General features: G+C 55.8%; 9 protein-coding genes across 9 annotated transcripts; 5 read left to right on the top strand and 4 right to left on the bottom strand.

Annotated features, from left to right (window-relative positions):
- Window positions 1-35: 35 nt before the first annotated feature.
- MFIFM68171_05311 (uncharacterized protein) lies at window positions 36-1,259 on the bottom strand (the record flags this gene model as incomplete). Its single annotated transcript, XM_071060731.1, has 2 exons — window positions 36-785; window positions 867-1,259. 2 exons carry the CDS (start codon window positions 1,257-1,259, stop codon window positions 36-38), a joined length of 1,143 nt encoding a protein of 380 aa, XP_070916832.1.
- A 1,352-nt stretch (window positions 1,260-2,611) lies between these two features.
- NAM7 (ATP-dependent RNA helicase) lies at window positions 2,612-5,949 on the bottom strand (the record flags this gene model as incomplete). The annotated part of the gene is made up of 2 exons (XM_071060730.1): window positions 2,612-5,585; window positions 5,639-5,949. The coding sequence occupies 2 exons, from the start codon at window positions 5,947-5,949 to the stop codon at window positions 2,612-2,614; spliced, it is 3,285 nt and encodes a 1,094-aa protein (XP_070916831.1).
- A 754-nt stretch (window positions 5,950-6,703) lies between these two features.
- On the top strand, window positions 6,704-7,850 carry IMP4 (snoRNA-binding rRNA-processing protein imp4; the record flags this gene model as incomplete). Its single annotated transcript, XM_071060729.1, has 5 exons — window positions 6,704-6,709; window positions 6,766-7,009; window positions 7,073-7,256; window positions 7,316-7,342; window positions 7,421-7,850. The coding sequence occupies 5 exons, from the start codon at window positions 6,704-6,706 to the stop codon at window positions 7,848-7,850; spliced, it is 891 nt and encodes a 296-aa protein (XP_070916830.1).
- Window positions 7,851-9,353: 1,503 nt separating this feature from the next.
- On the top strand, window positions 9,354-10,634 carry MFIFM68171_05308 (uncharacterized protein; the record flags this gene model as incomplete). Its single annotated transcript, XM_071060728.1, has 3 exons — window positions 9,354-9,416; window positions 9,569-10,195; window positions 10,257-10,634. 3 exons carry the CDS (start codon window positions 9,354-9,356, stop codon window positions 10,632-10,634), a joined length of 1,068 nt encoding a protein of 355 aa, XP_070916829.1.
- A 1,151-nt stretch (window positions 10,635-11,785) lies between these two features.
- TOM70 (TOM (translocase of outer membrane) complex component) lies at window positions 11,786-13,852 on the bottom strand (the record flags this gene model as incomplete). The annotated part of the gene is made up of 4 exons (XM_071060727.1): window positions 11,786-12,033; window positions 12,099-12,572; window positions 12,626-13,631; window positions 13,676-13,852. The coding sequence occupies 4 exons, from the start codon at window positions 13,850-13,852 to the stop codon at window positions 11,786-11,788; spliced, it is 1,905 nt and encodes a 634-aa protein (XP_070916828.1).
- Window positions 13,853-14,599: 747 nt separating this feature from the next.
- Window positions 14,600-15,489, top strand: ABZ2 (Aminodeoxychorismate lyase; the record flags this gene model as incomplete). The annotated part of the gene is made up of 2 exons (XM_071060726.1): window positions 14,600-15,318; window positions 15,378-15,489. 2 exons carry the CDS (start codon window positions 14,600-14,602, stop codon window positions 15,487-15,489), a joined length of 831 nt encoding a protein of 276 aa, XP_070916827.1.
- Window positions 15,490-16,107: 618 nt separating this feature from the next.
- MFIFM68171_05305 (uncharacterized protein) lies at window positions 16,108-17,563 on the bottom strand (the record flags this gene model as incomplete). Its single annotated transcript, XM_071060725.1, has 4 exons — window positions 16,108-16,230; window positions 16,285-16,647; window positions 16,754-17,047; window positions 17,171-17,563. The coding sequence occupies 4 exons, from the start codon at window positions 17,561-17,563 to the stop codon at window positions 16,108-16,110; spliced, it is 1,173 nt and encodes a 390-aa protein (XP_070916826.1).
- Window positions 17,564-20,457: 2,894 nt separating this feature from the next.
- On the top strand, window positions 20,458-22,693 carry MFIFM68171_05304 (uncharacterized protein; the record flags this gene model as incomplete). Its single annotated transcript, XM_071060724.1, has 2 exons — window positions 20,458-21,137; window positions 21,196-22,693. 2 exons carry the CDS (start codon window positions 20,458-20,460, stop codon window positions 22,691-22,693), a joined length of 2,178 nt encoding a protein of 725 aa, XP_070916825.1.
- Window positions 22,694-24,554: 1,861 nt separating this feature from the next.
- MFIFM68171_05303 (uncharacterized protein) lies at window positions 24,555-26,171 on the top strand (the record flags this gene model as incomplete). Its single annotated transcript, XM_071060723.1, has 5 exons — window positions 24,555-24,636; window positions 24,698-24,832; window positions 24,888-24,905; window positions 24,972-25,254; window positions 25,310-26,171. The coding sequence occupies 5 exons, from the start codon at window positions 24,555-24,557 to the stop codon at window positions 26,169-26,171; spliced, it is 1,380 nt and encodes a 459-aa protein (XP_070916824.1).
- Window positions 26,172-28,000: the final 1,829 nt, after the last annotated feature.

Raw genomic sequence — 28,000 nt, 5'->3', positions numbered from 1 at the left:
GAGTACTTTTCCACCCTCTTCCACTATTTAGCGTACTACGTCTTCACGCCCGTCTCTCCCTCGGTCACCTCAGCCGCCCCAACCTTCACCTGCACGGGCACGTTCCCCGCCAAACTCGCCCCCGTCCCCTTCCTCTCTCTAACGGCCCTCTGCCACCTCTCCCGGTCCTTGATAGGCTGCCCATGGCCGTCGAGGCCCAGCACCTCCATGATCTCGGGCACCTCGGCGTGGTCCCTGGTAGTCTTCATGCGATGACACCAGGTGACGACCTTATCCTCGCCGTCGTCGTCCTCGCCCTTCCCGTCCAAGCTGGACTCGCTGTCGCGGTGGGGCTCCTCGCGGGAAGCGCCCGCCAACAAGGCCCTCTGCACCTCGGCCGAGGTGGGGCTCGCCAGCTCGCCGTCAGGGCCCCAGCGCGCCAGCCCGGCGGGCTCGAACAGGAACTCGCCGCCGATCTGCCTGTGGTCGCCGCCCTTGAGCGCCAGCCCGCGCGGGATCTGCTTGAGGCCCTGGACGATGCTCTGCACGCTGCTCTTGAGCAGGTGCTGCTTGGTGTAGGCCGGCCGGCTGCCCATGGCCAGCGACCGCACCATGCCCAGCTCGTCGTACAGCTTGCGCGTCGGGTCGGCGTAGATGGGGAACGGGCAGCCCGACGCCTCGGCGTACATGTCGATCAGCCCCGGGTCGCCGCACCCCACGACGGCGATGAAGGAGGGGTGCGGGAGCGCCAGGAGCGACGACGGAGTGATGGCGCTTGAGATGGCCCGCAGATATTCTTGGCAGTTCTAGTGTTGTCAGAAAAGTTAGCAGATAGAACTCGTGGATTGGGGCTGTTTGGGGGAGTTGTTGCGGGTTAAGTTGCTTACGCCGCAGAAGAAATGCCGGACAAAGATGATGAGCACCCGGCGGGCGACGTGCCGGCCCGTATACAAGCTGCGGAAGGTATGGGATTTGCCGTGGCGGTCGAGTACGACGTACTTGTCGATCTTGCGGAGGGTTTCCGGGGTCGGGAGGTCGTGGTTGCTGTCGACCGAGCCGTTGAAGTCGAGGGGGTTGATCTCGTCGTCGTGGTCTGTCACGAGCGGCGGAGTGGCCCGGCCAGGGCTTGTCGTCTTGGGCGGATCGGCCGTCTTGGGCGGATCGGCCGTCTTGGACGACTCGGTTGCTGTGCTGGGCCGAGGCGGGGCACCCTCAGGCGGTGCCGGCTTGGCGTCGGAGTTGGCTCCGTTGCTCGGAGCGGCGGCGTCCGGAGATGCCATTGTCGATACCCTTGGTTAAGATGGTACCGGAAAGTGATGGCTAGTAACGTTGAAATATGCTCGGAAACCACTTGACACAGTAGCTTTTGGAGTTTAAAACGGGGGAGGTCTGGGGAGGCCTTGGCAACTGCAAGCTGGTGTCCGGAAAGATGTGGGATGTGACGGGGAGCGTGGCAGTGTTTAGTGATGGGGTCACCGTTTCAGACAGTGGCGGGCCACCACAGATCCGTGCTCAATTCGTGTCACGTTTGTTGGGCAGCAACGAATTGGAGAATCAACAAACCAGAAGCCGAGGAAAGCCATGCGTGATATATGTTGATGCAACTGATTCAGATGAGCAACAGCGTTCCGCGATCCCCGGCTTCTGAATGCGACTCTGTCTAAGCGCCGCTGCCGCTGCCGCTGCCGCGTGGCGCCCCTGGTGTTTCATCCCTAGTGCCTCGATACGACCCGATACTCGCCCTACCAAATTAGACAACAAAGCTGGGTGGAACCATATGACTACGGGGCAGGGGTAGAGCGCCTAAATCACCCAATTGTTCACGCGCTTCGATGTCTGGGGCCTCTGTAGTAAAATGAATGAATGCTATCTCTGTGACTGTCCATCCCGTCGGTCTGTCAGTCTGTCGGTCTGTCTGTTCGCTACAACTTTTTTGTTTGACGATCAACTGCGCTCAGTAACGAGTGACTAGACGGCGGCTGGCGACGTCTCAAGTTTAGACATCCCTAGTCCCGGTCTGTCAAGTAAAAAATGCCTTGCTCGGGGTAAAATGAGTGACTTCCCCGGCCCTATCTGCTCATCTCCACCGCTAGGTCTGCCGTTGGAGTGCCCAAGTGCAAGTATAAGCCACCTCCTCATCAAAGAGGGACGATTGGCTTCCTTGCTGGCTGTCTGCTCGCCTAGCTTCACATCAGAACCCCCTCTCCCCCACCCCGTAGCGCTTCGATGTTGAGCAAAATACCCTAACAAATTCTGAGCAACCTTTGTACCATCAACCCGGCCCGGAGGGCCGATCGAGCGTCTGGTTTCTACTAGCAACGGCGGGCAGGATGGCCAGGATAAACGCTTGGTGCGGACCATCATGCTGGGGACGGCCCAGGAGCAAGCACTCCCGCCAGTAGAGCGGGTGTCGTTCCTGGCGAGTATCTCCCCAACTCTTTTTTGCCCGTGAGTCCTCTCAGGGCCGCAGGCTCAGGACCGAGTGCTCGGCAACATTGTGCGCCCGGCAAAGGTCCCGAGGGCCGAGGCGGGCAGGCACGCGGGCAGCTGCTCCTAGGTTTTGGTGCAGAGTCGGTTCCTGTCCCCTAGTTTGCAGGGAAAACAAAGCTAACCACCGATTCTTCTTGAAAGCTCAATCGAAGCCCGATCCGATCTGACTCGCGAAAGCAGTGCTGACGCTCTTCTCGTCGTCGTCGAACCGCCGCCCATATCCATTGCCAACACCCATGCGTCCGCCACTCTCGACGTACTGCTTGAGGCGGTCGCTCTGGCTGTAAGATGTCGGACGGGACGAGCCGATTGCGTCGCTGAGGCCGGCGCCGAGACTCGCCCCTCCTTGGCCGACCCCCTTGCTGCCAATGACACTAGCGCTGACGTCTGTGAACTCGCTGTTCGCAACGCTCTCCCCGGCGACGCTCTCGGCGGCGCGGCCACGGCCCTTTGTGCCAGGGCGACCGCCTGCATTCGCGCCGGGTAGGCCGGGCCACTGCTCCGGGAGGAAGTTGGAGAACATTTGCGGGTAAGCCGAACCCAGTCCGGCACCGCCCAAGGCGGAGCTGTGGATAGATGAAACGTCGTCCGGAATGTACGAGACCATCGAGCCCGTCTCGTAGTCTCTCACCGAGCCGTTCATGCCGCCGTAGCGGTTGCTGGGATAGCCGGCGGCGACATGTTGGCTCTGCTGGGGGTAACGCGGGGATCGGAAGCTCGTCTTGGGCCGGCTGAACTGCAGAAGCGACGTCTGCAGGTTAGTGAGCGGCCCTTCCACTAGGCAGTCCCGGTCCTTGAAATGGACAAGGAGATGATGCCAGAGCTCGTGCTTGGAGAGGACCTTGGGGTTTCCGATGATAACCAGGCCATACTTTGCGCGAGTGAGCGCAACATTGAGACGGCGAGGGTCCGACAAGAAACCGATGCCCTGGTTATCGTTGGAGCGGACGCAGGAAAGCACGATGAAGTCCTTCTCCCGGCCTTGAAATGCATCCACGGAAGCAACCTCGACCTCCTTGTAGCTCTCTTTCTTGAAAGTTCCCGTGTTCTGCATGGTGCTGACAATGTAGCTGCGCTGGCCTTCGTACGGAGTGATGACGCCGATGTCGCTCGGCTTCACACCCGCCTTGAAGAAGCGTGTCACAATCTTTTCGACGTGGGAGGCTTCGGTGCGGTTGAGGTAGGATGTGCCGGATGCCGAGATTTCTTCCATGCCCAGGTTTGACCAAAACATCATGGGCATCTCGGCGACCGGCCAAGGGAAGTCCACATCCTTCCGAAGTCGCTCGCTCACAGTAACCCCGTTCTGCAATGATCCTTCGTAGAACATGTTGGACGGGAACTCGGAGAGGCAGGGGTGCATGCGATACTGCACATTCAGCCGGATCGGCGTTAAGTTCAGCTTGACCAGTCTCTCAAAAAGCGACTGATTCAAACCCGCCTTGGCGGCCTTCTTGTTCATGATGACAGGGCCGAGCTGCTTATGGTCGCCAACGAGCACCACCTGCTTGCATCCGAGAACGAGAGGAATCATGCACTCGGGCTCAGCGGATTGCGTGGATTCGTCGATCAACACGTTCCGGAACTTCATCTTGGACAGCCTCGGGTCACCGGCTCCGACACAGGTGCAGCACACGACGTCGGCATTGTTGAGAATCTCTCGCTCAGCAGCACGCGTGAGCTGCTTGAACTTCTTCTCATCCTGAGACGACAGCTCGCCCTGCTCGGCCTTGAGTTGGGCAAGCTTGCTGAGCTCAGTATTGGTGTCGTTCATGCGGACCTGTTCATGAAGGGCCAGGAAGCTGACAGAGGACTCGACATCCTCGCGTGATTTGGCAGTCAAGCGGACGACTTTCAGGCCGGTGCGATGGATGCGCTCGCACAGCTGGTCGACAGCAACGTTGGATGGTGCACAGACGAGAACCTGGCTGTTGTTCATCTTGGCCAGATGGTAAATGATGGTGGCCGAAGTGACCGTCTTTCCGGTACCCGGAGGACCTTGGATCAAACTGAGGGGAGTCGACAGCACCGTCTTGATGGCTGTGACCTGGCTATGGTTCAGCTCCGGCAGGCCCGGGACATGGAACTTCTTAGGCATCTGCGTCTTCATCGGGGCGACTGCGACTTCGTGGCCGAGGAGCTTGTGGAAGATGTAGCCCGAGACGCTAAACTCGTCGACGGCGAACGTCTTCATGGCGAATTGCATGCGGTCGTACGAAGTGGCTTTCCAAACGTAATCAGCCGAAAAATGCTGGGTGCATTCAGTCGGCACAGATTTGTCGTTGCCCGACTTCCGCAGCTCGAGCGTCACCTCGTCTGACTGATTGTTGGGAATCTTGATCACATAGCCCACGCCTTCCCACGGGGCGCGCAGGTCGCCTTTGTACTTCAGCCTCATTTCGTCGCCCACGGCCAGCTTGACATCGCCCGACTCGATCTTTGGCAGAATAAAGCTGGCCAAGTGCTTGTTATTCAGCCCGTAGTCCCAACGTATGTGCAGGTTGTCCTCTGACTGCGCCTCCTTGAGCTTCTTGTCGTAATCCGACTCCATTTTGACGAGCGGCCCAAAGACGTTCTGGTAATGGTACGGGTCGTCGTACTTGAGTAGGACGGGATGCGGGTCGTCATCAGCGCCAGCACCCTTCTCCAGGTCAGCAACGGTGGCACCTGGCGTCTCCTTCCACATTTCCTCGAGCTTCGCGATCATGGGCGGCGTGAGGTGCCTGGCTCGCAGCTGCTCGGCGTCGGTCGGGGGTTGGACGAGCCAGTTCAGGAAAGATCGGTCTTCGATAAGGGGCTGCCACCGCGTAATGTCCCAGCTCATGTCCTTGGATGAAGTGTTGGCGGCGCAGGGCTGACGACAGAGCAGAACGACCACGGTATCGGACTTTGCCGGGATGAAGCCCAGCATAAAGACGTTCTTGGTTCCGCAGTTGTAGCATTCCAATACCGTGTCCCCCAGGGACGACTGTGGGTGAAGCTGGACCTCCTTGTGCCGCGCTCGCACGAGGTGGTTGACAATGTGGGAGGAGCTGGCATTGCCCCGAGCGCTGCAGAACCACTTGTTGCAAGCAAGACATTTCACAACACTGGCAGGGGAGTGGATGCCGCAGTATCTGGCGAAATCAGTCAGCGGGGTCCCCTTAGCATTCCAGGCGAGTGTACTCACGCGCAAGCGTGGGCAGGCAGCTCCTTCTCCTCTTCCGGAGCATTCAACTTGAGGCCCTTCATACCGTCGACAGGAACGCTAACCAGGCTCTCCTCGTCATCATCGTCAAAAACTTCTGTCTCGTTATCGTCGTCATCCTGGCGGCGTCTGGCATTGCCCAGACCAGTGCGCGCACCGCGCCCTCCGTAAGCTTCGTAGAGTAGGCTCTCGTCCGGGTCAATGTTTGACAGCTCGTCGGAGCCGCCCGCCTTGATGGCGGCCGCCGAGTCGGAAACGAGGTGGTTTCCGAGGTGGGTGAAAGCGGCATCCATTTCGCAGGGATAGATGGGAGCAGCGGCAGCTAGACACCGGGATCGGATAGTCAGCAGGCGCTAACATCACGAAAACGGAGGACAGAGGGTTTGGGCGGATCGCGTTGCATCACATCGCATGACCAAAGACCGGTGCTGTGGCAATAACGGTGTTGTTGTATGGGCAGTAGAAAAGGACGCTCATCAGGGCAAGAGGGAGAAGGGGGGGGGTTTACCTAAAATCAATCACCACTGTCAAGAATATTTTGTAGGTTTAGAGCCGCGCGCGGCTGCGGCTTCGTCGCAGTGAAGGTGGAAAGAGGAATGGGGAGAATGAAACGAAGAAACGGTCACATCATCGCTGGTAGGAATAAAAGCGGCTGCAAGCTCGCTGGCGGTTGCGAATCGTGGTTGTCAATAAGTGTTCGCGTTGCCGTCTCGTCTTGCCTTGCTGCGGTGATGGTTTGCGATTTTTGGTGGAATGTACTCAGTGCAGTGTTCGCGCAACGAAACAACCGGGGGCTGACGACGAAAGCGGAAAGTGGCGGAGAAAACGGTATAGCGGTCTGTGCTGTAAACTTTTTTTTTTTTTTTCCTCTAATAACAAGCCCCGCCAACCCAGTGCTGAGGCCCACCACCCTCAGCTGTCACTCGATCTTATCTCTACCTAGCCCTGCCCTTTCAGCCTTGCAGGGGAATTTTCAAATCTTTGGCGCCAGAACATCCCGCGTACGGTCCGCATCGGCTCCTGCGCTCAACGTCCACGGCGAGCAAGATGATTGTGGGTAGTCAATGTGTCTTGCAGTTAGTACCGTAGTCGCTAATTTTTATTCGCAGCGCAAACAAGCCCGCCAGAGGAGAGATTACCTCTACCGCAGAGCCCTGCTCTTGCGTGACGCCGAAGTCAGCGAAAAGCGGGCGAAGCTGAGGGCCGCCCTGGCATCCGGAAAGCCGTTAGACCCAGAGATTGCAAACGACAAGCAATTACGGAAAGACTACGCCTATGATGTCTCGCGGGATGTCGCCCAGGACGACGCCGCGGATATAGATGACGAGTACTCGGAGCTCTCTGGCGTTGTGGGTGCGCAATTCCCAAGTCTCGGCAAGCAATATGGATGGCAACCACTGACTCCGCTTGCCCCAGATCCGAGAGTGCTGGTGACGACGTCGCGTGACCCTAGTTCCAGATTAATGTCCTTCTCCAAGGAGATACGGCTGCTGTTTCCGACTGCCATCCGGCTCAATCGAGGAAACCTTGTCCTTCCGGAGCTTGTGCGATCGGCGCAGAGCGAACGTCTCAGCGATATCGTCCTCCTCCACGAGCATCGGTATGTCAGCCTCATTTTACAGCCAGCCTTAGCTAGTAGTTGCTAATTTCGGTCGCCAGCGGAACACCAACAGCCATCACCGTCAGGTAGGTGCCCTCGACATCACATCTGCGGATTAGGGGTGGTCTTGTGTCCATTTCCGTGGATCTCTGACATTTTCTCAGCCATTTCCCTCATGGACCGACGCTTATGGCCTCGCTACACAATGTAGTGCTGCGCGCCGACATCCCTCGGTCAATAAAGGGGACAGTCAGCGAGAGCTATCCCCACCTGATCTTTGAAAACTTCAAGACACCACTGGGCCTTCGGATAGTCAAGATCCTAAAGCACTTATTCCCCCCTCGAGATCCCACCGCCAGCAAAACAGCAGGCAACCGAGTCATCACTTTCGTGAACCAGGATGACTGCATAGAAGTTCGTCACCACGTCTATGTCAGGACGAGCTACAACTCGGTGGAGCTGAGCGAAGTCGGGCCGCGCTTCACCATGCGACCGTTTTCCATCACCATGGGCACCCTAGAGAACAAGGATGCCGATGTTGAATGGCATTTGAGCCAGTACACTCGCACGGGTAGGAAGAAGAACTATTTCTGAATAGTTTGCTGTTGTCGGGTAGGCGACGTGCATATCAAGAGCTTCTTCGAACCGGCGGTTTGCTCTGCGGAAAAAAAAAAAAAAAAAAAAAAAAAAACTTGAATAGGTCCAGCGGAGTGAAGCGGGCCGTACGGTGCGGGGCATGTGAAGGCCATATAGAACGCGGAGCCGAAGAAGAGGGAGCGGGATGTGCTCTAGAGCGATACGGTCGGTCTAGGCGGATTTCCCGGGACCCTAGTTTGGGGTATATGGAGGTTTGACAATGAACACATCCAACCTTCACCCTCTGGCCCGGCTGTTTCTATAGATGAAGAACAAGACTCGTCGGAAGAACAGCTATGAGATGCGACAGCATAGCTCGCCACATTGGCAGGGGAGCACACTCAAGTCAAATCTCACAATTTACGCAGCGATGGCAGTAGACAGGCGATTGGCCCCGGCAAACCACCATAAAATTGGATACACTAGGCAAAAAAGAGTTGCGCAACCCGACTGAAGCGGACTTGACCAACTATCTGCGAGATAATAAAAATGGATTTGGTAACTGGGGACTGCGGCGCCAGAGCACACGCGGCTAAGGCTAAGCCTTGCAGGTGGCCGCCTCACATGCAAGGGATGCGAGACAAGGGGTGGTAGGGACTTGCAGATCCGGCCCCAGCCTCGCTGGGTGACGCCATCAGTTCGCCTCGAGACAACAAAAATATGCAATTGATGAACCTTGCATGATGCTAAGAACTATGCAATGATGTCAATGAGCCAACACTGCCTATCCTTTCTTACCAGCAAATAACTGCGGTCAATAGATCGGGCATAATTAGTCTCTGTCCTCCGAATACCGGGCAGTGAGTGCCGGGCCACCGCCAGCAAGGCACCTCATGATTTCCAGATGAGAGCTTACTACATAGCAACCAGCTAGTGTATGTTGTCCCATCGGCGCATTGAATGATGTCTTCATTGGAACCGTGGCCGCCATACCGATTTCGTTGCTTAGCTGAAAGCCTAGCCTGTCTGTTCTGATAAGCAGATAACTACATGTTTCTCGGCTAAAGCTCATTAGCAAGCCAGCTCCAAACCACCGGATCACGAAACGAAACAACCCAATGTGCCTCGCAGGAGTGGAGTGGCTGGGCCTAGGAGCAAGGTTCTTCGCCGAAAAACCGGGGCGCTGTTGCGGAGAGGAGGGTACCTTAACTGTGGGGCGCGGACTCTGAGCTTGGCTGAAGAGAACTCCACTGAAAAGCGCGCCAGCCAACCAGCCACAGTTGTCGTCGTCCAATTCCTGGCAGTAGGCGAAGGACCTGGGGTCGTGCAAATCTCACAAAACCTGCACTCCTGTCGCTCACCTCCACCGACTCGGTTCTTCCTCATTGTTTGACCGAGATCAACCCACCGGCCGCGCCCATTTATCCGCATACCGTGCGAGAAACGTGGATAACAATCGATTTCAATTCCGACAACTAGAGCTTTCAATCTAGTAAAACCGACTTGCTTGCGTCAACAGCCATGTCCTACAATCCCTACAATCAGGGGCCAGCGGCCGAGTCAGGCTATGGCTACAACCAACCAGTGAGTATTCCCAGAGTCGCACTGGGCGTGGCCGAGTCCTAGGCAATTGGCCCTGCCCGCCCGGTCGCAAGCAGTGTTGTTGCGCGTCGAGGACAACGGCTATCCGCCTGAATTCAATCACATCTGACGAGCTGACGCGGACCTCTCGGCAGGAACAACACGAGATGCAGTCATACGGGCAACAGCCGCAATACGGCCAGTCCCAGCACCAGTATGGGCAACAGCCCCAATACAGCTCGACCCAGGCGCAACAGGACCAGTACGGGTCACCATACCAGCAGCAAGACCCATACGGATCTCCGCAACAGCAACAAGGAGGCCCTGGCGGAAGCGTCCTTACGCAAACTGAATTCCTTTCGCGGGTGAAGGCGATCCGGAACGACATCCAGAGCCTGACGACCGACATCCGGAACATTGCGACCCTGCACCAGCAAGCACTCGCCAGCAGTGACGGCGCAGCGCAGCACCAGCTCGACGATCTCGTACACGCGACGCAGATCAAGAACACGTCGATCCGGAGCCAGATCCAGACGCTCAAAGCCGACACAGAGCGCACGACGGACAATAGCTTCGGCATCAAGAAGCGCCAGTTTGAGACCCTCAACAGTGACTTCAAGGACACAATCCAGCGGTTCCTGCAGGAGGAGAAGCAGTACAAGGAGCGCTACCGCGAGCAGATTGTCCGCCAGTACCGAATCGTCAACCCGAACGCGACCGATGACGAGGTGCAGCAGGCAGCGAACGCCGACTGGGGCGATGAGGGCGTTTTCCAGACTGCGGTATGTTTGCCATGCCATGCCTTTTTCCTTCCGCAGAAGTCCCTAATCTGAGATGCCCCAGCTCCGCACCAACCGCTCGGGGCACGCCTCGGCCGTCCTCGGCAACGTCCGGGCGCGGCACAACGACATGCTCAAGATTGAAAGGTCCATCATGGAGCTTGTCGACCTGCTCAACATCCTCAACGACCAGATCATCCAGCAAGGGGTGGTCATCGAGAACGTGGCGCAAAAGACGGAGCAGACGACGCAGCACCTCGGCAACGCCAACACCCAGATCGGCGAGGCCGTCAAGAGCGCCCGCCGCGCCCGTAAACTCAAGTGGTGGTGCCTAGGCGTCGTCGTTCTTATCGTCATTGCCATTGCCCTAGGCGTTGGTCTCGGCGTAGCGCTCACAAGAAACACTGTGGGTGGTGGTGGTGGTGGCGGCAGTGGGCAGTAAAGGACTCTCAGGCCAAGGTGAAGATGAAGAAAGAGGATTTAATCAAAGTGGCTCTGTCTCGAGGGCGTTTAGGGTTGTTTCTTTTTCTTCTCCCTTTTTAATCAGGCATTCCGTTTCTTGCCTTACTCACGTTGCAAGCGGCCGCCAGTCATCTTGTCATTTCAAGGTTTTGCGTCTGTCAGTGATGTAAAGCAACGCAAAATGCCACAACTTTGTTTTGGTCTCACGAGCTGTGTGCCGTATTATAATTACCTTAACTCTTTTTTTTTTTTTTTTTTTTTAACCTTTTGAGAGAATCTCAGGATTGTTTGGAGGGATTTTCGACATTTGGTGGCTCTGTTCGCCAAAAAGGGAACGTCTGGACCGGAATGAATCTCTCCATGTTGTACGGCCACTGCAGAAGGAAATCGTTTCGAGAACTCAGCAGCGCATCTACGTCGGTCATGAGTCCGTATTGGTGGGGACTTGGGTTGTTTATAGAGCAGGGAAAAGGAAGTTGAAATTGAATTCGTATATACCAAGGCAAAGTTCCTCAATGCCGTCATAAAGAACAAACTTCATCCCTATTCAAGAAGTAATTGCCACACATAGAATCGTATTACAGAAGAGCCGCTGTGCCTGCATGGTCCCTACAGAGATAACAGGGTCTCAGCTTGGGAATGCACCTCTGATCTGCCCCTTACTCTATCCATTGCTAGACTGAGGTGAATCAGGGAGCCCACTTCACTGCGATGCCATCAGAACTAAACCGCAGGAGCCCTGATGTTTGAGGGAAGTATTATTAGCTACGTATATACAATACACGCGCAGATTGCCCCAATCCAGACACCCGCGCAAATAATACCCTCCCGGACGAACCGATATTGGATCACGGCAAGAAAAAGCCTGGCCCCTCTCTGAGGGCCACCATGCCGCCGTCGTGTGCGGCGCCTTCCTTGTAACCACCCCCCGCGTCTTTTCCCCGGTCGTACATGAAAAACAAACCTAAAGCCCCGGAAGACGAAAAACGAAACCTGACACCTCGTGGTGCCGCAGACTTTGCTGCGTATCATTCATTTTACACGTCAACCCTGTGGTCCATCCAGCTCTGCAGACGGCTCAGTTGACACTTTCCAAACCTCCATCCTGCGCTCACAGTACCAGCGTGACGTTTACCGCATCATACCCTGGCCGGCCATGGCCTGCCCCATGCCCAGCTTGCTGGCCAGCTTGGGGTACTTCTCTTGCACCTGAATCTGGGTTCTCGTAGCTTCCGCATACGAAAGGGCGTTCACAAGCTCACCCTCGGTTCTAGCGAGCTCCGCGGCACGCTCAAAATACTTGAGCGCCTCCACCACCTTGCCCTGCTGGAGGAGCAGCTGGGCCATGGTGGCGACGGCGATGTCGCACTCCGGGTCGACTAGGGGTTGCGGTCAGCCAAATGCTCCAGCGGGAAACGACGTAGAACAATCCGCATGGACTTACTGATAAGGGCCTTCTCGCAGAGCTTCTCGGCTTCAGAGAAGTCCTGCTTCCACTGAAACAGCGCAAGTGACTTGTTGATCAGGGGCAACACGTTCATGCATGTAGGCTTGGTCTCCCTCTCGAGCTCGATCGCTGTGTCGAACTTCTCAATCGCCTCCTGGTACTTGCTCTGATCGAGGAGCAGCTCGCCATAGTAGTTGTAGACGTCGGGGGTTTTGTCAAAGTTCTTCATGCACCGGCGGAAAGTAGCCATCGACGACGCAATCGATCCCATCTTGTACTGGGTCACGCCGAGCTGGATGTGGGAGAAGATGAAATCACGGTCCAAGTCGATCGACTTCTGGTAGTCCTTCTGCGCCTCGGCGAACTCGCCCTTGATGAAATGAAGCTGTGCGCGGTGGTAGTAAATGTCGGGGTCGTCGGCGTTCTTGGCGAGGGCCGCGGCAAAGTCCTCCTCAGCTTTCTCCGGGGAGCCTAGAGAGAAGTAAGTAACTGAAAAATACTGCGTACACGTCCATCAATCTTACCGAGTTCTAAATTCATGCTCGCCCGCTTGATATAACTCTGCGTCATCTCGGGGTCCAGCTCGATGCTCTTGGAGAGATCTGCCAATGCCTCCTCGTGCTTGCCCTTGAGGCAGCGGAATGTGCCACGGAGGTTATAAGCGTAAGCCTCGTGCTCACCGAGATCACCTAGCTCCAGGGCCTTCTCGAAAGCCTCAGCAGCCTCCTCATACCCTGGTCCGGTCTTGCTGTCCAGCGCCTTCAAGCCCTTCTGCAGTTGGCCCTTTCCGGTCTCGTCCGGCAGTTCTTCCGAATCCTCCAGACCCACCGGACGGGGCTTGGCCCTGAAGCTCTGGATGTAGTTACCGACGAACGTAGAACTCGGGAGCTTGGCAGGCTTGGTCTGCAGAATCTCTTTCGCCCTTGTCTCGGCGAACTTCTTAAGCAATCGCTCCACGGCCTGTGCGCTCTGTTCGTTCCTAAATCCGTCGATGATGCAGCTGGCAGTGAAGTCGAGAAGGGCCTCGCTGTACTTGCCCAGGTGTTCATAGGCGTTGGCACGGCGGTTGAGCGCCTTGACGTACTCGGGGTTGAGGTTGATGGCCGCAGTGCAGTCCTCGACAACCTTCTCCCATTGGCTAAGGGCATTGTAGCAGGCGGCGCGGTTGGAGTAGTAGACCGGATCGGGCTTGCAGAGGATGGCCTTGGAGTAGAGGCTGATAGCGGTTTCAAAGTCCTTTGCGCTGTACGCCTTGTTGCCGGCCTCCTTTAGCTTAGCAGCATACTCCTTGCGCTGAAGCTCGGAAAGGCCCTGGACTGTGGTTTCGTCAATCTCCGGTAGCTCGTCGGCGGCTTCGACAGAGGCAGCTTTGGGAGCTGAAGAGCCGGCCTCGGCCGGACTTGCCGACTCGGTGGCTTTCTCGGCTTCCGCTTCCTTCTCAGCTTGCTTCCGCTTCCGCCTCTCTTTTTTGCTGAGTTTAGGTGATGTGTCCTTGGAATCCCGGACGAGACCAATGTCAGCAAACAAAGTCTAACGCAGGGCCGGCAGCTCCGCGGGAGAGGGAGAGGGCTCACCTGGCTCGTTCGGATGTAGTAGACAGCGCCGGCACCCGTGACGACGACAGCCATGCCGGCAATGGTGTATACAATCGCTTTGTTTTCGGACACCCAGGTTGAAATACGGTCCCACAGCGACGAATCGGCCGGCACGGGGGTCGTCCCCGTGGGACCTGCAGGAATCGTGGGAGCCATAGCTCTGCTAATTAGTGAGGGATGATCGGAGTACAGGCGGGAAAAAGATGGAAGATGCCGATATTAAGGGATAGGAAGATGTTGTGAACCGACGCGGTCTCCGGCCGATTCGATGATGCAGGTTGCATCAAAAGGTCGCGGCGGGCAGTTGCTCAACCGAGAAGCCTGCGCAAATGGAGGAAAAAAAAAAAAACTTTGGCACTGACGCACCCAATTGCACCAGCGCGGTGGACCTTGAGCTCGCTGTTTTTCCGGAGCCAGCGCTAAGCGTAGGTAGGAAACCTGGTCAAGGCCCAAGCTCTTTTTCTGCCTGAGGCATTATGTGGATCGCTAGGCCCCTTCACACGCCAGGCCGTACCACTAGAACTTCACAGCTGTAGCGGCCTATCCGCTAAACGCAGGGGGACGCCACGGGCGATTCCGCCCCAAAGGTATCTTCAAGCCACGGGGCAGCGGTACAACTTGAAGCGATAGAATGTTGTAATATTATCAAATGGGAGGAAAGGATGACACTCGCAGCGCCTGGGAAGTCTACACGGCTACTTGATTCACGTTTTCCACCGACCAATCGGTCCCATCATCTGGCGGCCGTCCCCTATGGCTTCAGCCACAGATGACTAAAACTCAAAAACCGTTCAGCGTTTAAGACGGCAGTCTCTCGAGCAGCGCAGCCCCGGACAGGGAGCAAACACGGTGCTTTGATACAACCTATCTCCGTCCCACGTAGAAGTAGACGCTAAGCTCAACATGGCCGACAACTTCCAGCTCTTTTCTTCCCTTCGGCATGACCCTGCGCTGACCCAGGTTGCCTCAAGCGGTCCGGACCATGCCGCTTGGAACCGGGCGAACGCCTCACCCCTTTATATGCTTGACTACCACCGAGACCGCATGCTCCGGGCAGCAACCCACTGGGGCTGGGATGCGGCCGTAGAGGTCCTCAGGGGCGACGCAGGGCTGAAAAGGCTGGTGGCCTTCATCATGAGCAGCATTGGCCATGATCAAAAGGCCCCGCTGAAAGTGAGGATATCTATTACCAAAGAAGGCCAGCTTGGTATAGACGTCGGCCCGGTTCCGGAAACACCGCTGGCAAATCTCTTCCCAGATAAGCTCCCTTCCCCTAAGCAGACCCCAAGCCACGAGCAAACGGGGACTATCCCACTCAAGATACCTGAGTACGAAGTACTCGTCGACGGCCAGGGCACATCCCGGTCGGAGCACACGCACTTCAAGACCACGCGACGGGCCGCATACGACGCGGCACGGCAGCGGGCGCAAATCAGTCTCCCCGACAAGAAGGAGGTCCTCCTCGTCAATATGGCAGACGGCGCGGTCATGGAGGGCTCGGTCACGACCGTCTATCTCTGGCGGAACGGGAAGTGGGTCACGCCGGCCGTGAGCCCACAGTACAGCCCGGGAATGGGGAGTGGGGGCCAGGACGGCACAACGCGAAGATGGGCTCTCGAGAGGTATGGCTCCCATATGGCTACCAGAGCGGCCTGAATATAATATCGCTAACCAGATGCAGGGGGCTCGCTGTTGAAGGCACTATCCTAGCAAACTCGCTAGCAGATGGTGAAGAGTGCTGGCTGAGCAATGGCGTGAGGGGTTTCTTCTTTGGAAGAGTCAAGTTGAGCTGATGTCGCATTATTACGATGGATAGGTAGTTAGTGTTCTGTCGCGGCCGGGGGCTTATCGTCTGGCTCCCCAATTTGGGGAGAGTGTCTTCAGACTACAGAAACCGCCTTCTGAACTGTGGACTACATGAAACCTTTGTCTCACGGTCTCACAGCAGAGCAGTTGCTTGGTTATATAACCTTATCTTTAGAAAAGAGCATCCTTTTCTCCTTTTTCTCCTTCGGCCACAGAACAGCTATGTTATCGCCGATCAGAGAGTTTACTCATGGTGTAACCGTAAATGTTCCTAAGGGGTCCGAAAGCATCAGGTTTTGCAACAACGATTATACAGCATTCGCGCAGTCGGTTGCCTCGACGTCTCGTGGAGTAATCAAGGCCTCCTCAACGAGCAGAGCAGTGTCTTATGGTCAAACACAATGCAGTCTATTGCATACTCTAACCTACTTCTACAGCTAACACTACGAGGAAGACACAGCAACGGCACCCTAACATCTGCACAACACCGAATTCGTCATAGCCATTCCCGTATCAGGACAAAGTTAACTGCAACAGGGGTCAAGAAGTTCTAACATGCACAGACTGGTGCTCTTCGAAGTCCCGTGCGATGGAGGGAAGGAGTTTCAATGACCAAGGTTTGCAATGCCTTCCCGGTCGTTGGATGGTGGAGCAGGGGGAGGGTCAATATTCTCAGACTTCTCAATTTTAGGGACGGCGCCAAAGCGGCTATTGCCTTGATCCCAGATCTGTACACTAATGAGTCCTACTCCAGTATCAAGGACGGGCCAGCCTGTACTTACCGCGTAAATAGACTTGAGGAAGGTAGCGCCGAGGATGTCAAAAGTACATTTACCTCGAGACTGCACGCCGCCGTACCAGTATCCGTCACTGGCTGGCGCGAAGAGAAGATCATGCTTTTGGACCGCAAAATGGTTGTCGCCGACAGCGATGCTGAAATTAGGTAGCTGGTCAGGTTTTGTGCTGATTGGGATGATGAACGCCTGGTCGTCATAGCTGTAAAAGGCACCGTTGATCTGCCCGTATAAGACATTGCAGACCTCGTCTGAGACCAATGTAATCGACGTGCCGGTATCAGCAACCGCTTTGTTGCCACATGAAGGGATCATCTTGCCGTTGACTATGGCATACTCGCTGGGGAACATCTAGTAGCCCTGTGAGCTGTCGATGGCAGTCCAGGAAATCTCCTGACCAGAGGCCTCCACGAGGTCCTGGTCGATCCAGCCGAAAGTAAAAAAAAGACTTTGTTACTTCGGCCTTGTTGCTGTAGAGCGCACAGGTGAACAACTGGGCGTCTTTAGGGAGGATATGGTGATGTATCATATTGTCGAAGAGCGGCCGTTGGGGATCCGGTTTGCCCCGCTGCCGAACGGTGTTGAGCTGACGAAATGCCAGGCCAAGAACGCCGGCCGAACTCTGGAGGAATTGCAGTGACGAGTTCAGTGCAACTTGGACGGTCTGTTTCTTGATCTCAAGGCCGCCAATTGAGACAATGTCGATACCGACGATGCCTGAGGCCGTGCTGCCATCACCGTACCGGATCTCCTAGGTCCTGTCCGCCTCAATGATGAACGTCGATGAGCTTGCAGGATGGAAGTTGTTTGGCTTTACCTGCGTCGTTTCCGTGTTAGCATCGCCAGTCATCGGATAAAACGGGCATGGTCATACCCAGAGATCGGCTGAGCCCGTGTCAAAATACAATAGGAGCTGCTGAGGACTGGAGCCAATCGAGACCTCGCAGAGGTATTCGAGGTCGTTTTGCTGGTCCTCGGCAGTCAGATGAGACGGGGAGCCGTCCTTGTTGCGTTTGTAAAGGCCAGTCCAAACGGCGGGGAGAGAGCCGGGAGCAGGCCTGCCCGAAGCCCGAGCAGTGTCCCTGGTGAACGTCTGGAAGTAGGGCCCAGGCCGGGTGGGCTGAAACCCATACCGATTTAGTGCAGAAACGTAGGATTTTGTGCCATGGCGCTGGTACTTATCGTTCGGGATAGCCCACACCTTGGACAAACCAAGTACAGAGCGTAGCTCTGACTGAGCCTCAACGGCGGACTCCACGCTGACCATGCTGCACGGGAAGAGCTGGTGCTGGAAATCGATGCTAAATGAGCAAGTTTGACGGGTTCTTTGGGAATGAAGGCGAAGGACGTTGAAGACGGACAGAAATCCGAGCCCCTCTAGCATTAAGGGGGAATGGCACGGACAAGTGCTTTCCTTTTTTTGAGAGACGGAAAGAGCCACTGCCGCATGAGCAGACGTTATGTTCTAAGTGCAACGGTCTCTTAGGGCAGAAGCCCCTTCGGGCCGCTCCTGCTCTGTCGAATTGAAACGAGGAAAATGAGAACGGAAGGATCTGGACTCAAGCAGCCATGGCGATCGACGGCACTTCTTCAAGGGCTGGAAGAGAAGGCCAGAACAGATAGCAAAGCTGAACAAGAGGATATATATAGCTGAAGGTAAATAGTTCACTGGCACAAACAGATTCTTTCTACTGGTGTGTCGAACATGTTTCCACCGCTAAATTTACGATTATCATTGTTAGGTATCTTTTGTAGCGCTGTACCGACAACCCGAATTGTCTTGAATGTGTAAGTCTTCGCTTAACGTTTTAAGGTTGAGAGGGGAGGGGGGGGAATATACATCTCTACGATGGCCTTGGAGACCCGGAGACTCGGATACTCTAATAATCACCGAATGGTTAGGCCGAGAGGCTCAGGTGGCTCTCGGACCGAGCGCCTTGAACCGCCTAGCTACCTTGCATGATGAGATTGTTTGTATATTGGTGAAGTTGTATTATACTGGTGGCGATGTCTCTGGCGCCTTGCCATTGAATGTGTTTTAGGTGTTGTGGTTGATGATGTGGGACTTGGAATCATGATGCTGACGGCGGGTTGAGCGGAATCGGGTCTCCCACATGCGACGGGCGCATAGAAACGTTACTAGTATGGCCGCCATTGCAGACAGGCTGGCGAATGCTACAGGGAACAAGAGTCGCATCTGTTTATCAAAGGGGCAGTACTGTACCCCAAGCCCCGTTTAATCCTGCACTATCCGGGGATCTCGGCCCATTGTTTGGGTAGCAGTTAAGGGCAGGGGTTCTGCCATAAATGAGTGGGGGTCACTTGGACTTCCGTCTTCTGGTTCTGGACCGCGCCGTCGGTAAATTTGGCTGCGGGCACTTGTTCCGGCAGCCCTGCCAGTGAAGAACGGCAGTGTCTCATCACTGACGTCGGTCAGGGCATGGAAGAGCGGGTGGGGCCTCGCTGCAAGCATCGATTGCGAGTTTGTGACCGTCTGCCCCGTCATACAGTCTCGTCAACAAGCTTCGCCTCGACGGAGATCTCTGGAGAACAATGAGCACGGCAATCATGATACGGCCCGGACTCGAAAAACGCCAATCAAAAGCGGCAAGCGGCGGGGAGCAGAGCCCCCAGTCAACGTTATGCTCTGCAGCGTCCCGTGTCTGCTTCTGTAGACAGCAAATCAGATGACGCAGTAGAAACAAGCACAGAAATGGGCGCACCAGGCAGCCCTCGAGTCGCTTTCTGGCGTACTGCTAAAGAGTCAGCCGGCATATATGCCGCTAAAGCCAGCGTTAAAGCCTCGGTGGCACCCATCCGGCGGGGAGACAAGAAAAGTGATAGTGTCCGTTCAAAGTCGGGAGCTATCGTTAACCTCGCATCATTGGGCCTATCTGGGAATCTCTCTTGGGGGAAGCCCTGAAACCCCATTAGCGGCTACAGAGATTGACAGAGTATCATGTTTCAATTAGGGAAGCCGGAGGAAGCAGCTGGGGGCAAAGCGTCCTAGACCGTATCATGGGTTCTGGAGGTGGCGTGTGCTTGCGGGATGCCGTTGCGATTGGTTGGGCTTTCCCCGAGCAGAACCGTCAGTCAACAGAGTTTAACGCGTCTTCGTACGCGATCATGATGGCCCAGATAAGCGGGAAGTGTTTCGATTTGCTAGGCAGCTAAGGCTGCTGTGTATCACCACTCATTCATTCCCATCTGCTCGCGAGATGCGTGGCGAGCATGACCACCAGCGGATGCTAAAATCCGATGCTGTCAGTCCGTGATCCTGCGCCCGTGTTGAACGCCATCGAGGAAACGACTGGCTGGGCTGTAGAAGGCACCGATGATGCGAACTGCGAGCTGCTGGTTACGGGGATAATGGTGGATGAGGTGACTCGACATGGAATTGGTGGACAGGAAAAGGTAGAGCTGCTGACGCTTTCAAGGTTGTGTTGGGGCATCGCAGCAGGCCTTCGACAACGGGCCACTCAGAAGCCGGGAAAAATTGCAGGCTCGAGCGACTTCGCTGCGAGTCCGGGCCACACTCTGCTCCCCAATCCCAATTCAACCTTCTTTCCCGCTAGGACGAGGGCCAAAAAAAGAGCGACGCCATCTTTCTCGCGCCTGCCTCGCTGATCCACTGGCACTGCTCGAGCCACAGAGCCCACCTCAACTCAATCCTCTTTTTCCTGGCCTTGTCCCGTCAAGAGCGTGTCAGAGTCGCCGCTTTTTGCCTTTTGCCATTCGTCGAACCCGAAGCACGGTCGCTTTCAGAAAGTCCGGACAGCCCTGCCTGGACTTGCTTCTGGCTTGCCAACCCGGGGGTTCCCATCCGGAGCGAAGCTGCCACTTTGGCTGTTTCTCTCAAGTCTGCGTCCTTCATTCTCGGCCTGCAGTCACTTCTCACCCCCCAGTCCTGACGTTTGTGCTGTCTAACTGGCCTTCTCATCGGTCGATTCTGCACCGCAGGACGGTCCGGCCGCAGGGCATTTCTGGCTTTTCCTGCAGGCGAGATAGAGACCCAAAAAACATCCGAGAGGCTCGACATCCTCCACTACAACGCATGTTCGAGCGGCTCCGACGTCATCGCGGCGCCCTGCACCCTTTCGCCCAGCTGCATCCGTCCATCTCCCTGTCAACCCAACCCTAAACCGGGCCCGCCTCGATACGATGGCCGGCATGGGCGCTCGACGCAGGAAGATCATCGGCCACCGTCGCCGCTTGGAGGACGAGGCCGAGGACGAAGGCGGTCTCGAGTCTCTGGCGGATCTCGACGATGACTCAGTCACCGACGGCTCCATCGCCAGCGATGAACACGATGCCGCCGACGACAGTGATACGAGCAACATCGACGATGCGTCGCCAACGTCTCCCAACGCTCGGAAATCCTTGGGCAACGGCGCTGCGAAAACTGGGTTCCGTCGCCCGGCCGGTGCCGTGCCAGTCAAGAGCCCGGGCTTGAAACCAGTCCAACCCCTCATAGCCGATGCCGACACCATGCTCGACCGACTGTCGCTCGCCGAGAGGGACAACAAGGCAGACGAGATGAACTTTGACGACATCAAGCCAGCGCCGCCGGCTAAGGACGCGGCCCCGATTGTTGTGAGCTCAAGTTCGGCTGCGCAGAAACAGCCGCGACTGCCCCAACAGGAGATAAAACGGCGGGAGCACGAGGAGTACAGGCGGAAGAGGGACGAGGACCCGACATTCGTCCCAAACCGGGGTGCCTTCTTTCTGCACGATCATCGGCACGCTGGTCCCGGCCCAAATGGTTTTCGGCCCTTCCCTAGGGGAGCTCCGGGCCGCGGGCGAGGGCGAGGGGCTTTTGGAAGCCATTTCGCCCCGATCAGGTATGAGAATCTGCCCCTTCCAATTTCACTCTTTCCCTATGCTGACCGCTGCTCCCAGCCAAATGCACAACATCCCAGACCCGACAACAAATGGGGTATGGAAACATGACATGCACGAAGCAGTAGCTGGACCGCAACCCCATCGACAGCCTCGTTATCCGCAGAACAATGAAGGCCCGGCTAACGGCAACGGCTTCATCTCCACTGCGCCAGCCAGCAAGACGGTCATCAACCGAGCCATGTCGACAGATAGGCACATTGGCAACGCAACGATCCGAGTGTTTATGCCGCCCATGAACGAACCCAAACTCTTTCCTGGCATTGCGCTGAAGCAGTATACGAAGCTGCCCGATCACCGTCCCCCCCTTCGTCGCGACAAGCCTGTTCGGATTTCACTACCGGATCACGACCCACCCGTCATGCCCCGGTACATTTTCCCAGCCAGCGACAGATCCTTCATCTTTATCCCACGTGCGCTGCGCCCTAATCAACAACGGAGCCGGGGCAAAGGTCCTCGATCAATACTGGGCTCAGGACCCTTCTCACGGGGAACGAGTGTCTGGGGTGGAAGCGCTTATGGGAGCATCTACTCGCCCAGCATTGCACTCAGTCGCCGGTCATCGATTGCCCCTGACATTGGCCGCGAATTCATGCTCTCGCCAACCGGTTCCACCATCTCACGGCCCCCTCTCTCGGTCGAGACTGCGAGACCTGTCGTCCGCCTACCTCCGTTTGCTCAACCCCCGGTTGCAGCTATGCCAATGCCCGCCAAGCCAAACGTTTCCGAGAAGGCGGTGCCCACGGCCGAGACGTCGATCAGCGAGCTGCCGCAGCCACAAACTCACCCTCTCCCTCAGAAACCTACCTTCCAGGAAAACCGACCAACCTCGATTCCCATGCATCAACCCCGCCCTCAGAAGACCGTCTCGGTCGAAAATATCGAGTCGCCTGTTCAGCAGGCACCAAGCGTCCCTCCCTATCAACAAGCCTTTCACCAGCAAGTTCCGCCACAGGTGCCTAACGGCTTTACCCAAGACTCCCACGTACGCAATCCTTCTTATCAGTCTCAACTATCGTCCACACCTCTATCGCAGATTCCGGAGCGCGCCATCCACGCTGCTCCTTTCCAGCCGAACGCATATCCCCAGCCAGGCTTCTATGGTCAGCCGTACCCGGCTATGCAACCACCTCAGGGCTTCTATTACCCCCAGGCATTTGGAACCAACATGCCGCCAAACGCGAACGCTCCCGCCTTTATCCCAGTGACACAGCAGAGTCAGCCTGGGCCGTACGCCCAACCTGCTCAAAACGAGGCACCCCCCCCTCAGCCCAGCGGTCAGGGCGCATCTTCCCAAAATCTAGTGGCCCAGGAGATGAACGGCATGGTCTACTACTACGATCCTTCACAGCTTCCACCCGTTCCCGGTTACCCTCCCTTCCCCGCTGCGCAACCCTATGCTCCCGGCGTGGTGGGCATGGGCGGCATGATGACGCCGAGCCCGGACACATTTTACTACCAGCAGCCAGCGCCGGGGGTGGTGTACTATCCTCAGTAGCAGCGAGGAGTAGCATTGACATCTTCTTTCGGGTACATTCTTTCAGAAATCATAATGTCAAACGTGGACAGTGGTGGATGACAAACGATGACGATAAGTTGGTCATGGGGCGGGCAATGTCGGATGAAATGGCAGTGAATGAATAGGAAGCGGAGTAGGTGGGACAGGTGGAGGGCTGATTGGGACGGGCGGGACACTGCTGTTGGGGGGATGGAAACGAAGAGGGTGGAGAGGATAACATTGCGAGCTGGGAAACGAACCATGCCGACGGACTCTTATGAGACCCCACCTTTTTGCGACGTTGTCAGGAAGGAGATGATGATGACGGATGGGTGTTGCAAGTTACCTCTTTAATTCAGAGTTGACGGTTCGGTTCTGAGATACCAGCTCGTTCTGTTATCTTCACCCACCCAAACAAACCACAATACCCTTATCTACCTCCCTTTGTTCTTTTTTCGTTGGCTGTGCGTTTTTCGCTACCTAGTTGGGTTGGTTGGTTGTACAGACGGTTGGGAGTCGTGCCCTTACGTGTGCTTTTACCCCATCTCGTCGGGGTGGATAGTAGCTGTTGTTGGTATGGTTATGAGATATGGGAGGGTAGGAGCCGACTGGGCTGGATGAGAAGGGTTATAGGCAGGTGTTGGGTCTTGAAGCGGGGTTGATAGCGGGACATGGCACTCTCTGAGATTTGCTCTTTCTGTTCTTTGTTGCTCGTACTAGCCCATGTGCTTTTCTTTTGTTGTTATTTATTTTCTTTTTTCTTCTAATATTTCATCCACGCTGTGGGTTGGGTTGTCTACCTAGGTATTTCTGTTTTGCATGGTGTTTGGGAGTTGGGAACTTTTCCCTTTCATCTTTTACGTATTTTTTTTTTTTTTTTTTTTTTCCCCGCGTGGTGTGATTTCTTGCTTATTCCCATGCCTTACTCTCTATTAAAACCATTGTCACGTTCACTAGGTTATCCATCTAGGCATAGCATTTCCCTTGGTGGTGGGGTTTCATCTAGTCTTTTCATTTGTCTGAAGAGAGGTGGAGAGGAAGGGGGTTCGGTCAATCATGGTGGTTAGGTTAGCTGTTTTATCAGTCAAATCATAGGTGGCGTTGTCTTATTTTAGCCTTTTCTCTTGACTGTATAGTAACCTGCAGAGGACCAAAAGCGAACAGTTGTTATTTGTAGATGTTGGTTCTCAGTAGTGGTGGTGTTGTGTGTTCATGCTAGATTTATGATCCATGATTGCCGTGTTCCTTCCTCTGAGAGAGTTGCTCAGCAAATCCTCATCACGGTTCCCGAGACTCGAAGGCTCGAGGACAACGTGGCCTCCAAAGGATGGGCTTTAAAGTTTATTTTTATCTTTCTATTTGGTTTACAAGGTTGTTGCCTTCAATAAGCGGTTCCTCATGCTTTTTTCTTTTATGTAGCGACCGGCTGGTCGGGTGCGGTATCCGAACACAGCCTCCTTGGTGCCAGTGTTAACTTACTGGTAATATGGGGGCCACAATCTCCGTAGATATACCGTCTTTAATTACGTTCAGCGAAGTGGCTCCAGCCTTCACGAGCTAATATGAACCCCTTGTTTCATATCAGGTTCGGATATTCCAAATACGATGTTAACACGTTGGGTTGTCTTCAACTGCAGTTTTGTCGGACCTTCCATTTTTGTACATTTCGGCTGAGTGGATTCGCTCGTGGCAGGAGTTGATGGCGCTATAAATGCATGTTCATTTATTAGCATCCAGGAACTGGGTTATCTTTCAGGGGCTTCGCCACTAGTCAGTCTGACATTGTTTCCACTCGGAGCATTCATTCCTTCATTTTTATCGGCTGAACCAGCTCTTCATTCAGAATCAGTTGTCATTTTTGATGGCTCTAGTTAATATTGATAATGCCAATGGCAGCGGGCATGGCGGCGGCGACAAGTTGGGGATCTCTGTCTTTTCTGGAGGTACGCTGATTGGTTAGATGATGCACCCCGGGTGCTTTCACTGACACCACCACCTTACAAGGCACTGCGGCCAATAGCCTTGTAGATGTCTTCAATAAGATCGCGGAGAAGAGTCAACGCAAGCTGAATTATATCATCCCTATCAGCGACAATGGCGGCAGTTCATCTGAGCTCATTAGATTCGTCGGCGGGCCGAGTAAGCGATGCTTGAGAATGCTAGAGATAGCTTTGGCTAATATCTCGTTTTCTAGGTGTGGGCGATATTCGAAGTGAGTCGGGTCAAGCCGGATAAACCAAGCCCCGAAAGGCATCATCCTCTAATTAGCTGCTTCAAGGCCGTCTTGTCCGGCTCATCCCCAACCATGACGGAGACCAGGAGCGGTCGGCGCTTAAGCTACTCTTTGAGCATCGGCTTGACTCCGATCCCCTGAAGGCGCGGGCTGAATGGCTGGACATTGTTGAGTCGCAGTCCCTGCTCTGGGGATTCATCTCTAGCCCAAAGAGGGAGCTTATCCGTTCGGTTCTCAACACGGTGAATCTGGAGATCGTTAAGAGGGCCCGGCCACCGAACGTTTACAATTTCGCCGGCGCAAGCATTGGCAACATGTTTTTGACCGGGTAGGTCTGCGGAAGAACTTGCCATTCACATTAGAACGCCATTTAACGCCTACAGGGCCCGCATCTTCTCTGGCTCCTTCGAGTCGGCCATCTACCTCCTCTCCATGGTTTGCTCGATCCCCCCCTGGGTTGACGTGCTCCCGGCCATCAACTCCAACTTCACCCACCACATCTCGGCGGGGCTTAAAGATGGGTCGACCATTGCGGGCCAGGTAGCCATCAGCCACCCGTCCGAGCCCACCGCGGTCCCCGACGACACCGAGGTGGCGCCGGCGCTAACGGCGGCGGACCACGATAGGATTGAAGACGCCAACCTCCCGGGCAGCCTGCCGGCCCTACGCCGGCCCAACATCGCCTTCAGCAAGGACGAGGAGGAAGACCTCCCTGCTCGGATCGAAAGATTGTGGTACATCAACCCGTACGGACACGAGATCTCGCCCGTGGCAAATCCCAAGGTGGTCGAGGCACTCGCGGCAACGAGCACGGTTATTTACAGCATTGGCAGCTTGTACACGAGCATCATCCCCAGCCTGATTCTCCGTAAGGTCGGACAGGCGATTGGTGGACCGCAAATACGGCACAAAATTTTGATCCTGAACAGCAAGCTGGATCGCGAGACGGGCCCCAGGACGGATCCCATGACGGCGAGGGACTTTATTGCCGCCATTGCGAGGGCTTGCGTTGAGAGCCGGTCGCCTCAGCTGGTGGGCAGCGACGAGATCCTGGGCCGATATGTTAGCCATCTGATTTATCTGGAAGGGGAGGGCACGCCGCTTGTGGAGGTGGAGGAGCTGAAGAGGTTGGGCATTAGGTGCATCAAGGTCAAGGGGAAGCCATCCGGCACGGGGAGGAGGGCCATGATTAAGTACGATGAGGCTGCGTTGGGCAAGGCGTTGGAGGCGATCATTGACTCCTGAGGGACAAGGCGCAATGGCAATGGGCCCTGGTGCTCGAGGCGTCATGGCGGCATGATGCAAGGCGTGTGCTAAGGCGTCTGTTGTTATTCTTTGGTCCGGCCGGGGTCACAGCGGTACATCAAGCGTAGTTTTCTCAAGGTCTTCCTAGAGCTCGCATAGGACTTTGCATAAAGCTATTAATAGAGTGCATTCATAGTCTAGAGTATTGCCCCGTTGATGGCCATGAAGATGGCGAGAAGACGGTTGAAAGCTACCGGTGCCAAAGATAAGCAGGGAATTATCGGGATCCATTGCTTTGAACTTCCGGTCGCTGTATCACCTCAACCTCTTTAGGTTTTTATGTCCCAAAACTTTATCCCGCAGTACGACACTGCCGCGGTTCCAGCGAGAAGGTAGCACCGGACGGGGAGCGAGGCACGGAACACCGAGCCATCATCCCCGGAAAGCGTCAAAAGATTATGGTGCAGATTGCATCCAGCGAAACTGCCCTGGACCTAACACAGATCGGCGGATCGGGATTTTATTGAGTTATGTGCGTCGGTCAATTGGTAGAGCGGGGTGGTGACCGGGGGACGGAGCTTGTACCGAGAGGGGAAATGGGAAATGAACCGAGTATCGCGTGCAAAGAGCAGCAAGTAAGCAAGTCGATGCAATGCAGACGCATCGTGACCCGCTGATTCCCGAGAACAAGCGCGCCGTCATCTGACCGTCATCGCCCGTGGCGGGCAAGAAATGCACACGTAGGACCACCCTGCCTCTTTAATCGGGCGATCTGGCCGGGACGGCCATCTGCGGGACCATCTGCGGAGGGCTGGACGCAAGCGGCCGCACCGCCCGTAGCCTGGGCTGTAATCTGGACGCCAGTGACTTTGGACGGGTGGATGAAGATGACCACATCAGGAGCACGGTTCTGAATCAGTCCGGCCGCCGCCCAACCTGTGCCGATTGCCGGACTGTTTTGGTAATCAAGAGTAGAGAACGCGCCATGCGGCTATGCAACCCTAACCTCGGCGCATATGGAACGCCGTCGGCCAGAACGACACGACGACGACGTAATCCCCACGCCTTCTGTACATACAAAGCAGACGTGTTTTGCCCCCCTGGCTAGCCTTGGACTGCTCAGCCGGCTGCTGATCAATGGGATCCGATGAATCGAATGCAGAGTGCAGAATGCGCAGTGGGGAGCTTTCCCGTTGACACTCGGCATGGGGTCCTTTCCGCTTGGCCCAGATGCAAGCCGACCCCATCGCCCCACGCCACGCCCGCATGTGAGGGGGGGCTCCAGCTTGTGTTGTCCCGCACTAACAGCACGCGGTATCGCGGATTTAAGCACCAGCGAGGCTCCATTTAGCAGCGTCACTTGCAGCGAAGATCAAAGGCCCTTTACGCAAGCTACGGCAGGCATGCAACATCGGACAAGGCAACCTTGAAAGCCGAGAGAATCGCCCGGTGAGCTAATCAAGAGCCTCGAAGTGGCCCCGGCTGGCTGACAATTGCCTCCCTCCCGAGGACGCGCCACACAAGGTAAGCCTAGAGAGAGGGCCACGGACAAAGGCGTGTTGGCTCCGAGGTGACGAAATGCCCCCAGACGACGCCTCCGTTGCCTGGCAAGACGATTGGCTCGCCGGGCTACCGAAGTGCTGTTAGCGAGCTCGGGGCGCCTGATGGGCCCCAGGCCTGGCCCGCGCCTAACGCACTTGAGGTATCGCTGACCGCTTTCTGTTAGTCCCATTCACCGCCAGCTCGCCTCTTTCTCCCTTTTGCCTCCCACTTTCACTTGCGAGGCGCCCGTCTGCCTGGCCGCATCCCTAGCACATTTAAGTACGGCT

This window comes from Madurella fahalii, assembly GCF_045866475.1.
Source record: "Madurella fahalii IFM 68171 DNA, scaffold_2, whole genome shotgun sequence".
Lineage (NCBI taxonomy): Eukaryota > Fungi > Ascomycota > Sordariomycetes > Sordariales > Madurella > Madurella fahalii.
Note: the sequence above shows the minus strand (reverse complement) of the source record. Positions and strands in the feature narration are given on the sequence as shown.